We start from the raw sequence: 14,393 nt of genomic DNA on the forward strand, positions 1-14,393 counted from the left end.
CACGGTGAGAGTTAAAAGCATGCTTCCTCCAATCCCAAGGTCCTTGGACTGAGGCCAAGGACCAATTGGTGATTGTACCTTTCCTAATCAAGGTGCGCTTATCTGAAGAATTTGAGGAACAGCTGGACAGTGGACTTACAACAAGGAGGTTTAAGCCTGGACACTGCCTCTCAGTGCTTGCCCTTGTGTCAATGTTCAAACATATACCTGAGGCTATAAAAAGGATCCTGCCACCAGTCTCCATTTTAACAACTATTGGCCACTGCCAAGTTTGCAAAGTACACTGGCAAGTTTTACCATTTTCAGAGTAGTATATCCAGGCTGAATCACTGGCACTTCTTAAAGTTATCAACGCCACATTTTTCCTTGAAGTAGAACAGTCACCTGCGTGGTTCCTGGCTACTAAGCAGATAATCACATGGACACATGTTGTGATGTTTAAGCATGAAAATGCAGGATTCTAATAAGAACAGAGATCTGAATTAACCAAGGAACAAATGGATATGTAGGTTACAGGGACGACTGAGCTGATGTAATCAGTGCATTACATAAACTGAGGTAGCCTGACACAAACACATCCTCGAACATAGGAATTTGCAGAAAAAAATCTGACTGGCACAGAAAACCAAACAAGGATGCATCTAGGACAGTTCTCAAAGTTAGGTCTTGAATTATGGCTTAAATGGTCATCTGGCTGAATGCCTTAGATTACATTACTATTCTAATTAAACCATAAACAAGCTGGTACTTGAGTGTTCTAAAACACACTTTCCTCACTAATAAGATGACATTTTTAACAGTGTCAGCTAGCATCTGGTTTGCAGGCAAAAAAAATACATTGAAAGAGAAATCAATACTGATGTATCTGAAAACTGATTAACTATGCATCCTTGAATCCTGACTTTTCTAAGCACATGCTTGGCATGGAAATAACTAAGTGTTCCAGCAGAGGCCCAAAATGCAGATGTGACAACAAAGCAAAATGCACAATCAGAATGTTCTAGAATAGCTGTCTACAGTTGTTTAACTTACCAAGGACATTTCTTCGCAGCATGCAGCACTTACCAAGGACATGTCATCACAGCATGCAGCACAAGTGCAGGAGGCAGCATGGGGGTTCAGAATGCCATCCTGGAAAGGCAAAATAAATCATGTGGCATTCTATAGAGTAAAACACCATACCAACAAGTTTATTTCACTTCCTCACACCAGTTCTAATAAAATGCAACTGCAAATGTGTCAAAACTACCAGTTAGCATCATGTGGGAGTATTTCCTTTCTGGTCTAATTCAAGTTTGATGGCCAATATCACCAGCATCAAATTCTGATGACTTCACCACAATTTTTTTTTTCTTACTGATCACATTATTTTGTCTACTTAGTACTGTACACACCACCAGGTAATGAATGTTGTTTTCCTCTGTAAAAAGATATCAGACTGTCATTCAGCATACTTTTTCACTTATAACAGATGCAGTAGAATCTGGTTATCATTGATGTAACTGCTGTCTTTGAAAACTTCCACAGTCTGTTCTGTGTGTGTGTTAAAACTGCAGATCGCTGTTATTCAGTTCAAATGTCATCATCAGTATTACAACACTAAAGTTTCTTCTCCCAGAGTCCCAAATCAAGATGATTTCTCCCCAGTTGGATTAACCCAAATAACGCGCACACATATGAATAGTACATTTACTCTACAAGCAAGCATTCACTTTTAAAAAAATTAATACAAACATATATATGAAGACAATATTAATACAATTGAAGATATCAGTCTACAACATTAACAGGAAAAAAAATAGAAAGAAAAAATAATTTGAGAATTAACTCCTCAACATGCTCTGGCAGTTCAAGCAGAATGCAGGTTATGCGACTATGCATGTATGCATATGCATACCTATTATACACTTGTGTGTGTACACATATATATATATATATACATACATACACACACACACACACATATTTATTTTTTATTTCCAGATTGATAACCAGGGAAGTCCACTGGGCCAAGCAGAGCCCATTTTCAGTAGAGGACCGGGGAGAAACGCTCCAAAAGCAGTTAACAGAATACACCATAAGTACAGTATGGAATATACAGCATACAAAAGCATAAAAATACAATTTAAAATACAAATACAAAATCAGGAAGTATGCATTTAAACACAAATGTTAAAATAAAGATAAAGTCAAAAGTAATACAGAGAACATAATTAAAAGTACAGGTCATAAAGTGTTTATACAAGTTTAGTGTTTGTTCTAGCAATAATGTTAGTGACCAGAGGTGATAGTAGATGAGACTGAAGGAGGTTTGAAAGACAAGTGTAATTTAGGTGGGAAGGGAGCATAAACGGTTCCAGTTTGAGGTAAGGTAAGAATGGAGGAGAGATTTGGAGTGGTTGTGAGTACAGTGGAGGGATAGGGGGTCCATAGTTTAGCTAAGGTGTGTGACAGAAGTAATTGGCCATGAGGGAGTAGGGGTTTATGAATTTTAAGGAGGTTTTAGTTTTCAGACCCAAGAGTATGATTGGGGAGGTAAGGGGTTAAGATAGATGAAAGAGAGGGGCAGATGGAGGGTTGGAATATGAGTGAGTAGTGGTGAGTTGTATTAATTTCAGGTAATTAGGAACCTCAAGCCAGTTTAGGAAGTGGAGGGAATGGCAGTGATGGGTGGAGTATTCGGATCCTGTAGCAAATTTACAGACTTTGTTCTAGCAGGCTTCCAGTTTGTTTTTAGGCCAAGTTGGAGATGAGCAAGTAGGAGGGGCGCCATACATAAGATAAGGGAGTAGGCAGGAGGAGGCTAGAGTAAGTCTGGTAGAAGCTGTTAGCGATTTTCTCTATACAGTAGACCTAGTTTTTGGTGTTTTTTTTATATATTATTTTGGATGGGGATATTGAATTTTAAATGTTAATCAATGGAGCTTTTTTTCTATGGAGAAATTTCTTAAAGGAGAGAATATCATGATTTTTGTTTTATTGAGAACGAGATGGTTGTTTAGCATCCAAGTTTCGGTAGTGGAGAAGGCTGTTTGGGTTTTTTGAAGGACCTCAGAGGAAGAGTTTTTTGTACAGATGATTGTGGAATCATCAGCATACTGGATCAGTGCAGCATTGTCTATGGATCTGTGAAAGTTATTAATGAAAATATTGAAAAGTAAGGGGCCGAGAATAGAGCCTTGGGGGACATCAGAGGGAATGTTGAGAAAGAGTGAAGTGGAATGTTTCCATTTAACAACTTGTTGTATATAGGAGAGATAGCTTGTAAACCAGGCTATGGAGGAAGGAGAGTAACTGAGGGAGAAAAGATGAGATAAGAGTAGAAGATGTGAGACAGTGTCAAAGGCTTTGGAGAGATCAAACTAAAGACTTTCCCAGAGTCGCGAGCACTATCAATGGTGTCAAGGAAGGACAGAAGAGCAGTGGTAGCTCCGTGGCCAGGGATGAAACCATGTTGTGTTGGGGTAAGAAGATGATTGTGTGTTAGGTATGGCAAGAGTTGGTGATGAATGCACTTTGAGGATTTTAGAAAGAGGTGTGAGAATAGCTACAGGACGGAAGATAGTGTCTGTGTTATTGTGGCCTTTGTGGAGAGGGGTGACAAAAGCTTTCTTCAGAGAGAGGGACATAGGCTTCTTGGATGGACCTGTTGATAAGAATGGAAATGGGGAGGGCAATGCTGTCTGCAGCCATCTTAAGGAAGGGGGGAGGCAGATTATCAAGAGCGTAGGAGCAAGGCTTTAGTCTAAGGAGGTGTTTTTTTATGCTGCTGGTGAGGATAGGTTTAAGACTGAAAGGTAGAGTGTTAGATGGAAGAGCAGTGGATGGGGGATTATGAGAGGGAGAGAAGATGGTAAAGTTTGCAGTTAGTCTGGCTATGCAGTCAACAAAAAGGTGTTGAAATTAGATGCAATTTCATGGTCTCGTGTTTGAGTTAGTGCATGGATTGTCTTTTCTACCAGGGTTTACAAGGGAGGAAATGCGATTTCAGAACTTTTTGGGGTTAGAATTATGTTCTGATTGGAGTTTGGAGTAACAAGTCTTACAGTCTTTAGTTATTAGTTTCTCCCCCTGAGCTGCGGAGTTGTTTGAATTCAGTTACAGAATTTGTTAACTTATTTGTTTGCTATTGCTTCCAACATTTGTCTCTGAGGTGCATTAGCTTTCCAGTTTCTTTAGATAGCCAGGGAATGGCTTTGGCGTTTATTATTTTTGTTCTAAGAGGGGCTAGGCGGTTTAGTAAGTCTAGGAAGGTTTTGTTGAAGTAATTAGTTGCACTGTCCAGAGGCAGAGTCTTTAAGGGGGCCCAATTCATTTTTTTCAGACAGTCGGAAAACATCTGTGGATTGAAGTTGATGAGATTACGAGTTTGAATGTATTGATGTTGTATTTGGACAGAAGAGGCACACCGGAGGGCATAGTCTTGTAGGTGGTTGCTAAGATCAGGTATAATTTCACTGTTTGAGTTTAGGTTTAGATGAGTTGCTAAGATCCAATCTAGTGTAGTGCCACAGGAGCGGTCTTTACTTGGTCTGGAAGGATAGTTTATTAGCTGGGAGAAGTAGGTATAGAGACAGATAGATATACATACAGATATATTTTTTATTCTTAACCATTTATAAGGGTCTATAAATAAAAAAATAACTATCTAAATTACAAGATATCAACTGCCAGCAGTGAGGTGTAGCGGGATAAAGACCTAACTACAGCCCAGGTAACTCAAGGTTGATTAGCAGGTCAGGAATTTGATGGCACTGGCAAGGGAGGACTGGCGTGCTCATCTCTGTGTGTGTGTGTGTGTGTGTGTGTGTGTGTGTGTGTGTGTGTGTGTGTGTGTGTGTGTGTGTGTGTGTGTGTAAGGGGGGATGGGGGGCAATAAAGATCAGGACACAATCCCTCAGGGGAGGGGCAGTATTGCAGTAAGTGTCCTGGGGGGGGGGCTTTCTGCTTAACAAGCCACTGCCTGATGGTGCCCCTTATTAGCAAGTGCATGGGAATGTGCACTTGCAGGGGAAGGCATTAGGAGATAGGTAGCCACCCACACACAAACAAATGGGGAGGCAGGGTTAGGACTCGTGCAAATGCTTGCATTGCTGGCTTGCAAGCATGAGCACAAATTCCCTACTGTAAAACTGAACGATGGCCCCTGTGGCAATTTTCACTCTAGTAGATCTGCATAATCCTGAACTCTAGGGAACAGATGGGCTCAAGTCTGATAGGGGAGACTTGATGTTAGTTAAGGGGGGGCACAGAGAAAAAGAAAGAAAAAGTACAAGATATGAATTATCCAGTGAAGTCATCAACTGTCTCTCATCTTCCTTAGCATCATTTATTCATTTTATATCGTGCAAACCCTGGACCATTAAAAAAAAATAAATTATACTAAGCCAAGCAGACAGTTGCAACTAAGTGCAAGATGACATCAGACTGAGACTTACAATATGGCGGTTTCAGTAGAAATTGCTCATTCTCAGTGCCACACCCCCCACCTTTAACAATGTACATATACACTATTCAAAACAGGTATTTTGGGCTGCAGGGAAGATAGCAACTGAACAAATGATTAGATAGCAACAATAAAAAAATCAGTAACAATTTCTATGCCACCAAGGTATTTGTAAACCAGCAGGAATAATTAAAATATGTTGTATACAATAATTTAATAAAACATATTATTGAAATTATACTGGCTGGTTTGTGAGTACCTTGGTGTCATGGAAATTGCTGCAGGACAGCCCAGCTCCTCAGTGAAACATTGCAAGAGTTTCAGTGCTCTTAATGTACTGACAGATGAGATGCTGTAAGGTGGTGGTGTAGCTCTCTTGTGCAGCTAAGTCAACATTTACATGTATTTTGCAGACATATTAAAATATAGAATAAATTCTTACCCAGCTTTCCACTTAGCAGCTCAGGAGATCCTTTGGCATCAATGTGATATCAGGCTGCTGGGGATAATGGCTTGCTAAGCGAGGGGTGGCAGCAGCAAGAGGGTATCAACTTACTTGTGCCTTTTTTTCTTACCGCCAATACAGTAACGGAAATGTGCTGCAACTTTCAGTACAAGTATAGATTTCTATTCTCTACGTTATGCGACCTTGGAATGGGGGGAGGTTAAGAGATTTTGCCCAACATTTGGGGTATACAGGAGGGAGAGTGTCCCCTTGTTAAAAAAAAATCCCCTGCTGTTCGCTGAAAGTGGTTTTAAGAGTTTTATCTGCTCTGTTGGCATTCAGGAAAATGGTTGTCAGACTAACATGATTCCGTTGCATCTCTAAAACTACCTATTCATGAGCGCTCTTTCTAAATTTTTGAGATTATTCAGTGGAGGTGTCTAAGTATGTTAAGCTTCTGGATTTCAACCCTTACTGTGCTAAACTTTTCAGGTGTGAGCTTATGTTAAAACATCCTTCAACAGTTCTGAGCAAAGCAGCAAGACTTCCAAATAACTGCACTGCCAGATAACGAAAACTTGTTGACAGCTCTACATATTAGAAATTGCTATGCTTTTGACTTTTATAATTCACACAGCTTAGTTTTAAAACACCATTCCAGGGCAGCACAGTTTCTTTAGTGAGTCCCTCGCACAGCAACAAAAAATAAACTGATAAATGTAACACCATATAAGTCTTAGCGTATATAAAAAAGAATGCTTTGCATTTCACAGAGTCTTAACAGAAGTGTTAATGGCTCCCAAAATTAAACTATGTCTTAGAAAGAGCAGTGGTACAAACAATCCTGTTAAAATGTAATCTCTGGAGGTTCCCAACTCTTCTGGATAGATTTTCTTGAGGTTGCCAATTTCTTCCGAAGAATGCTAAGCAAAATTAGCATCTGCAATACAAGGTTCTTTCCACACTGCAAGCATTGATTTTGAAAACTGCCTGCCAGCAAATTACTCCCGGATATTCAGGCTATTCAAACAGATCAGGTATGTTATACACAATCCATATAGAAAGAAAAAAATGAAAGCACAATACAACAGCTTTCAAACAAAGTTACACATTTTTTAACAGTTATTACCATATGTTGTTTCAATATATGGTAGAACAGGACTTATAGCATCGGAGCAGCCAGATTTCACTGAGATACCTCTTTTGTAAAGTATTCAGCTCCAAAAAGGTCCACCAAAATAATCCATAACATGTATTTCAGAGTGGTGAGTTTGTTTTCAATGGCTGCCAAGGAAGTAGTAACCTAATACAAGGCTGACTGGATACAGGCACTGGGTATAGTGTCCACTTGTTATCTGCTTCTGAAACTGCTTTCTCGTGTGGGTAATGGCAAAAACTAAAGAAAAAATGGTATTAGAAAGAAAATACAAATTAAATGGTAATTAACCATCCTTGATCACTCACACAATTTGAGAAGGAAAACAAAATAAGAAAATGTAGTTTAATAAAATGGAAGAAAGAAAACTATTCTTGGGAGTAGGGCAGGACATGGCGGGATACTTCAGGAAAGAGAACCAGAATCTGTAAGATGATATCATTTCATTTTATCCTCGTATCTGAACCCGCCTTCATTAGCTACGCTGCTCACTCCGCTCCCCACCCTGCCCCCATAACATCAACCTTATACCTAGCCTGACCCCTCCCATACTTCTCTTTCACCTATCCCATAACCCCCCTAATTATTCCTCCATAATACCATACCTCCTCATTATTGTACTCCATCTCCCCACCTATTTCTAAATTAGCCCATATAATACTCCATCCTCTAAACTACTTGTATCTTGTTCATATTCTTTGTCATCACACTGCACTCACCGCCATCATGTCCATCACAACTATTACTTTGATCTTGCTTCTCTCACTTACACTCTCTCTTTCCTAATAATCACAACTTTCGAGGCACCCAACATACCTCCTGCACCTACCTGTACAACCAGCACCCATAATCCACAATTATCAAGTTACTCAGACATCCACCCTAGCTTATTCACAGCTAATACCTCTGTACTATGCAAAGTGAAAATTCTACCTCTTCAAAGTCACTCCCTTTATCATACCACCAGCAGCAACTACACCATTTTTAGGAAAAAAACTGAGAAGTATAACCTACACAATTTGCCAAAGCACTATTTCCCAGTGTGGTGATGTACAACCCAACCCAGGCCCAGCCCCCCTCAGCTCCAGCAAATATAGCAAATCTCTTATGCTATCAACCATAAATTTCCAAAGCCTTAGGAACAAGATACATGAACTCTATGCGTGGATTTCTAAGTACAACCCAGATATTATAGCAGCTACCGAAACCTGGTTGAAATCATATATGAAAGATACTGAATTTCTCCTCCCAAGCTACTCATGCCTGAGAGTCGATCGACCCAACAAGAGAGGAGGAGTAGCAATACTCTTCCCTAGCAGTTACACATTAATTCCCTACTCAAAACCAACACCCAGCCGAAGTACTAATCTCGATATTAAAACTTAACCATAAAAACATTTGCATAATTGCTCTTTATATTCCTCCAGGAAACAACATATCAATATTAGAAAACATAATTTCCTGGACCTCCCAAAATATAGATAATGAAACCATCATTCTAGGTGATGTAAATATTGATTGGCTAGATATAGGCCACAACAATCCCTCAAAAAAAAATAAATCTTTACAACTTCTCCCAACTAATTGAAGACATCACCAGACCTCACAAAAATTACAACTGGGGCTCCACAACAGACTGAATATTAGTGTCCCACCCTTTCAATATCATCAGTGCAGGCATTCTACCTAATGCGATTAGTGACCATCACCCAGCATATATCATACGCAAAACGACTCCAACCACAGGCCAACACCAATACAAATCTACCAAAAATTTTACTAAGTTCCAATCATCCATACTTAATGAAACCTTAACTAAAGTAAACTGGAAACCCCTCACATCCCTACCACTTAATGAGGCTGTTGAATTATTTAACTCAAAATTTCTAGACATCCTAAATAGGCAAGCACCCACCCACCAAAAACGAATAAACCATAACCATGCATGCTGGCTCTCAAAATCCACCAAAGAAGTAATGTTCACAAGGGATAAAATCTGGAAAGAATGGCAGAAAAACAGACCCTCCTCAACTCTACTACATTACAAGCAACTCTGTAACCAAGCAAAACGTCTAATAACCACTGATAAAAAAAGACCACTACTTCCACCTACAAAGCCGACATAAAAATAATCTCCAAAATTTCTGGTCCTCCATCAGCCAACTATTATACCCAGGCTCTCAAAGTAATCCATCCCCTGACCCACAACCCCCCCCCCCCCCAATTGAACTTGCTACCATCTTCAATTCCTACTTTACTGATATCTCATAGCTAACCTAACAGCCACCTTTCCTACAGTTAACAGCACCACCACCAAGACAGCTGATGACCAAATCATCTCAGAAAACAAGTCTACCCTTAACCCTAACCTAAAAGTCTCCCCCATACCCACCAGCAAAATAAAAAACTTTTACTTAAGCTAAAACCCTGTACTCTGGCCCCTGACAATCTACCCCCCACACTTCCTGCAGCTAGCAGCAAACTCTATAGCTTATCCCATCTGCATACTCATTAACAGCTCAATTAAAGAATCCCTTGTTCCAGACATCTGGAAAAAGCAAACATTCTCCCCTTACACAAAGGTGGCACCAACACAGACACCACAAACTTTCGACCCATAGCAATTCTCTCACCCCTCTCTAAAATACTGGAAAAATGCATCCATGCCCAACTTCTCAACCACCTGCATGAAAATAAAATTCTATCATCCACTCAGCATGGTTTCAGACCAGGACACAGTACCATTACCACCCTCCTATCCTTCCTTGATACAGTTAACTGGGCACGGGATTCTGGTAAAATAATTGCTTCACTTTTCCTTGACCTCTCCAAAGGTTTTGATACCACTTCCCACACTATCCTCCTCTCTAAACTATCCACCCTCCACATTTCCCCTCATACCCTACAATGGTTCAATAGCTCTCTCTCCAATAGGCAGATATCCACCAAATGACAACAATCTTACTTCTCCCTTCCTCAATACTTCCACAGGGTTACCCCAAAGCTCCATAACTGGTCCTCTCTTATTTAGCATCTTTATTAACAACTTTCACACCGCTCTCGCACAATGCTCAGTAATCCAGTATGCTGATGACTCTACAATAATATGCACTGCAAATTCCTGCTCTGAACTCCAGCAAATTACCCAGAATGCCCTCATCTCTACTGAATCTTGGATGCTTAACAATCATCTTGCCCTAAATCCAAAAAAAAAAAAAAAAACTAAACTAGTAATTTTTACTTCTAGGAAAACCACTCCATTTGATAAAACTCTTCACTATACAAGCCCAAGACAATACCACTATAGAAGTTCTCCCACACACTAAATTACTAGGCAACATTACAGATGAAAACCTTAACTTTGACCTACACGTAAACAATAACATCAAAAAAACACACCAAAAGCTTGGTATGCTCTACAGGCACCAACACTTTTTTAGCCTCTCTACTAGACAAACCCTTGCAACTACCTTTTTATTACCCTCTCTCCTTTATGGTGCCTCTCTCCTCACTAATATCCAAAATTCTACAAAATCCAAACTTGCTATGTGTTACAACAGAATAGCACAATTTGCCACCAAGGCCAAATTCTCATCCCACCACTGTAAGTCACTGAAACAATTAGGGCGGCTGGAACTCCATCTCTCATTCACCCAACTAACTACTGTGCACAAAATAATCTACAGACCCACAGACTGTCCTGCTCTCTCAACTCTACTTGCCAAATACCATCCCAGCAGGCATCTAAGATCTGAAAACCATCTACTTCTAAAAGTAAATACGCCCACCTTACCTGCTGGTCAACTGCTCTATTCCTTCACCGTTGCCAAACTATGGAACTCACTTCCACCTTCTATACGAAACACAGGCAGCACCATCACCTTCAAATACTGAAACATCATCTCAACTCTTCCTGGCTATGTTCCTGCTCTATAACCTAACCTCTTCACTCTCCTTATATGATTACTAAACTCCTATGCCTTTTGCTACTAGTGACTGACTTTCTCCATATTTATTTTCATCTTCACTTGTTGATACTGGTACAATAATACTAATTAATATATCTCTGTTTATACCACTCTGAATTCTGCTTTAATCTATATTTTCTGCATATATTACTGTAATCAAACAAACTAGATTCCTGCTTTTATGTAAATATTCTGTATATGTTACTATATTTACTATCTGTAACACTTTCTACTTCTGTACTAATTAATGTTTATATTTTTTCTGTATCTCGTTGGAGCTTTTCTCCCCAAGATTCCACTGAAAATGGCCTCTTAGGCCCAATGGACTTTCCCGGTAAACAAATGCAATAAAATAAAATAAAACAAATAATACGAGAATAAAATGAAATTAAGTGGGACAATGCTGGATTGCATCAGGTCAAACAAGAAAAGACTGGAATAGATAGAGGAAACATTTGGAATATACAGAGGAAACTTACCAGCCACTCTAATGAAACTGCGACTCAGAAAACTGAACTGGAGCTCAAAAAAGAAAACCAAAATGGTAATGGAAATGCAACAAGAAGAAATCAGAGACAAGTTAACAGATCTGGAAGTTAGCACTTAGATAACATTTGTTTTAAAAATGTACCTGAAATCCAGAAGGGCATGACTGCGCAGCTTTTATAAGACAAAACATATGCCAGTGGATAGAGCTTACGGAGTAATACATTTTATCATAGAATAGAACCTATTTACCCAAGGAAGTTGCAAAATGAAATCCAAAGGCAAGTAATGGTGAAAATGCAGAATAATACCCTGTAGGAAACAATTCCATCCAGTCTGAAAAAAAGGAAAAAGCTCAGACAGGAGTTACCAGGGTCTTCGTAGATAATGACAATGTGTTTCTTAGTCTCATGTAAGCAGAATAAAGTCCAGTAATTAGACTGTGCAGAAAAAAATATCTTTGAGATTCAAGTAGTTTTATCCACCTAATATGGAAGGTCTTCTTCCCATGGGGCCAGAAAGCATTCCTTGAAACAGACTAGGTGCTGCAGGAGGTCAGAAACGATGGACTAAACTTAAGGAGTGATAACAGTTGTAGCCAAGAAGAAAGAAGGGAGAATCAACTACAGAGAGAGAGCAGCTGAGAGACTACCATGGAAGATCTTTCCTGTGTTTAATAAGAAAACCTGAACAGTAAAATTAAATGCCAATGTTGCCATAACACAATCTTTGCTGCTTGGGACTCCTCACCTTCCAATTTACCTCTAAATATCTTACCACAAGAACTTAATCTTTATTAAACTATTACATAATTTACCCTTTCACTAACCTACACACCCCTGCCCGCTTGTCCTCCCTTCTCATTTGTGCCTATTGTGAACTCTTCCCCATATCCGCCTCTCTTCCATCTCCACTGTCAGTCAGCCTACCAGGACTTGGTGATTATTTTTGTTCTCTTTCACTCCAGCTGTGGTTAATCCAGCTTCATAATTTGTGCAAATTTTGCACACTGTTTTGCAAGTTATTCTTATGTTGAAATTTGTTTACTGTCTGATGTGTTGTTTTTCCCACCTAGACAGAGGTTGGAACAGCTCCTTTGGCATCAGCGCTTCACCTGATTACCCAATTTAAACTAAATAAATAAAGTGGGCAGACAGAAAGACATGCACACATTCTAAAGAAGAGGATGGAGCTCTACATTAGACCAAATTGCCCATGTGTAATCAGACTGAAACGACAGATCTGCGATGCATAAATTTCTCTGTATGCAGTACTGGGACAAACACAAATAAATTATTTGACCTTTAGAATAGTTTCTGTGTTCTTGCTCTCTTTTTCCTTCCCTAGCTGTGATAGATCCATGCTCCGTGCAGTGGTAACAAAGCTAGGAGTAAGGATTTTCTTTCTATTACTATATGTTGGGCAGTAGAGTCTAAAATTAAATAAAGACCCGAAAATATAGTTTTCTTAAAAAATAAGCTGGTATTTTCTTTTATGATGGTCCAAGTTCTTTGTTCATTCATTAGAATAGGGAGAAAGATCAAGAGGTTTAACTAAGAAGGGGTGGGCATAGTTCTGAAATACGAGATCTGGTAGGCTGTTGGCAAGCAACACAGAACTAAACTACTAACTGGAAAAAACAAAAACCATGGAAACCATGACAATTTAACCTTATTTATTGACCACCAAGGTAGTGTTAAGCGCTTTCTACTAACTATTTTAATGTATTTGGCAAAACTGACAGTTTGTGTGACCAAGTACTTGAACATAAAAATAAAAAACTTCAAAGAGGTATGCTAGCCTATTAGGAGGGCATGGCATATCCGGATCCAGCCAACAGCAATAGAGTCCCAGGAAGGCAGGGACAGACAACTCCAGGAGGAAGTGAGTGATGTGAATTCCAGTAACCAGGTTTGCATTAATGGTCAAGGCAAGGAATATGTTGGAGTAAGGCGTTCTAAAAGAATATTAGCTAAAATGGACAGAGTGATGCGGACAATCGTTTGGGCCAGAATTTGAAGCAGGATTTTTATGTGAGACAGGGGCCAAACCTAAGACATTTTCTGGGAGGAAGAAGAGCAATTACAAGAAACGGTGATAACCGTTTTCGACCAAGATGTGGAGACCTTTCCTGTTACAGTAGTGAACTACGCAGGTGACTTTGTATTATACAATTATTCTGCTAAACAAATTGGGAGTAAATATGCTTTGTTTTGTAATGGGTGGAAGTTTCTCACTACTAATAGGATGAATTTGGTTGAAGCTATTGTGGACTTGAAATTGTTTACCAGAAAATTAAATCTGTCTGTCTGGTTTAACTCTGTTTCACCTAATATTGAAATGTGGCAGGGGTGTAATAGAAGGACAAGAGCAAGTACTTTTAATCCCCTTTAAATTCAAATGTTTTGTTATTTGAAAACCTGTGTGACAGAGATTTTCATAGAATTTTAAATGATGGCCCAGATATGGCCCAGGTAATTATGAAAATAATGTGTCCATAGAGGAATGTGCCTTGTTACGAGAGGTTGCTATGGATAAAAGTATAAGGTTAATGAAACCTGATAAAGGGGGTGGGTTGGCCATAATGGATGCTTGAGACTATTCTAATAAAATGAATAGCCCACTACTTGAAGACACTTATGTGGAAACATCTAGAAATGAATTAAATATTGCTTATTCGAAAATTGATATATGTCTATATGATATCTTGATGCAAGGCCAGATAAGTATAGATGACTATGAATTTATGAATAACCAATGGCCTGTTGTAGCAGCAATATTTGGTGTACCAAAAATTCATAAAAGTTTGACCAACCCACCCCTTTGTCCAATTGTGGACGGGACCAGATGTAAAACATATTATATCTCTAAATTTGTGGATGGGTTACTGAA

The 14,393-nt window shown here is 39.2% G+C and overlaps 1 protein-coding gene across 1 annotated transcript in view; it reads right to left on the minus strand.

The window, feature by feature from the left end:
* DEAF1 (DEAF1 transcription factor) overlaps window positions 1–14,393 on the minus strand; it is a 992,297-nt gene that overhangs the window by 504,182 nt on the left and 473,722 nt on the right. The window contains exon 5 of the mRNA XM_044059223.1: window positions 1,066–1,131. Coding sequence (XP_043915158.1) covers window positions 1,066–1,131 — 66 coding nt within the window. The remainder of the gene's footprint in view (window positions 1–1,065; window positions 1,132–14,393) is intronic.

This window comes from Protopterus annectens, chromosome 17.part0 (genome assembly GCF_019279795.1).
Source record: "Protopterus annectens isolate FY-2018-M chromosome 17.part0, PAN1.0, whole genome shotgun sequence".
NCBI classification, from domain to species: Eukaryota; Metazoa; Chordata; order Ceratodontiformes; family Protopteridae; genus Protopterus; species Protopterus annectens.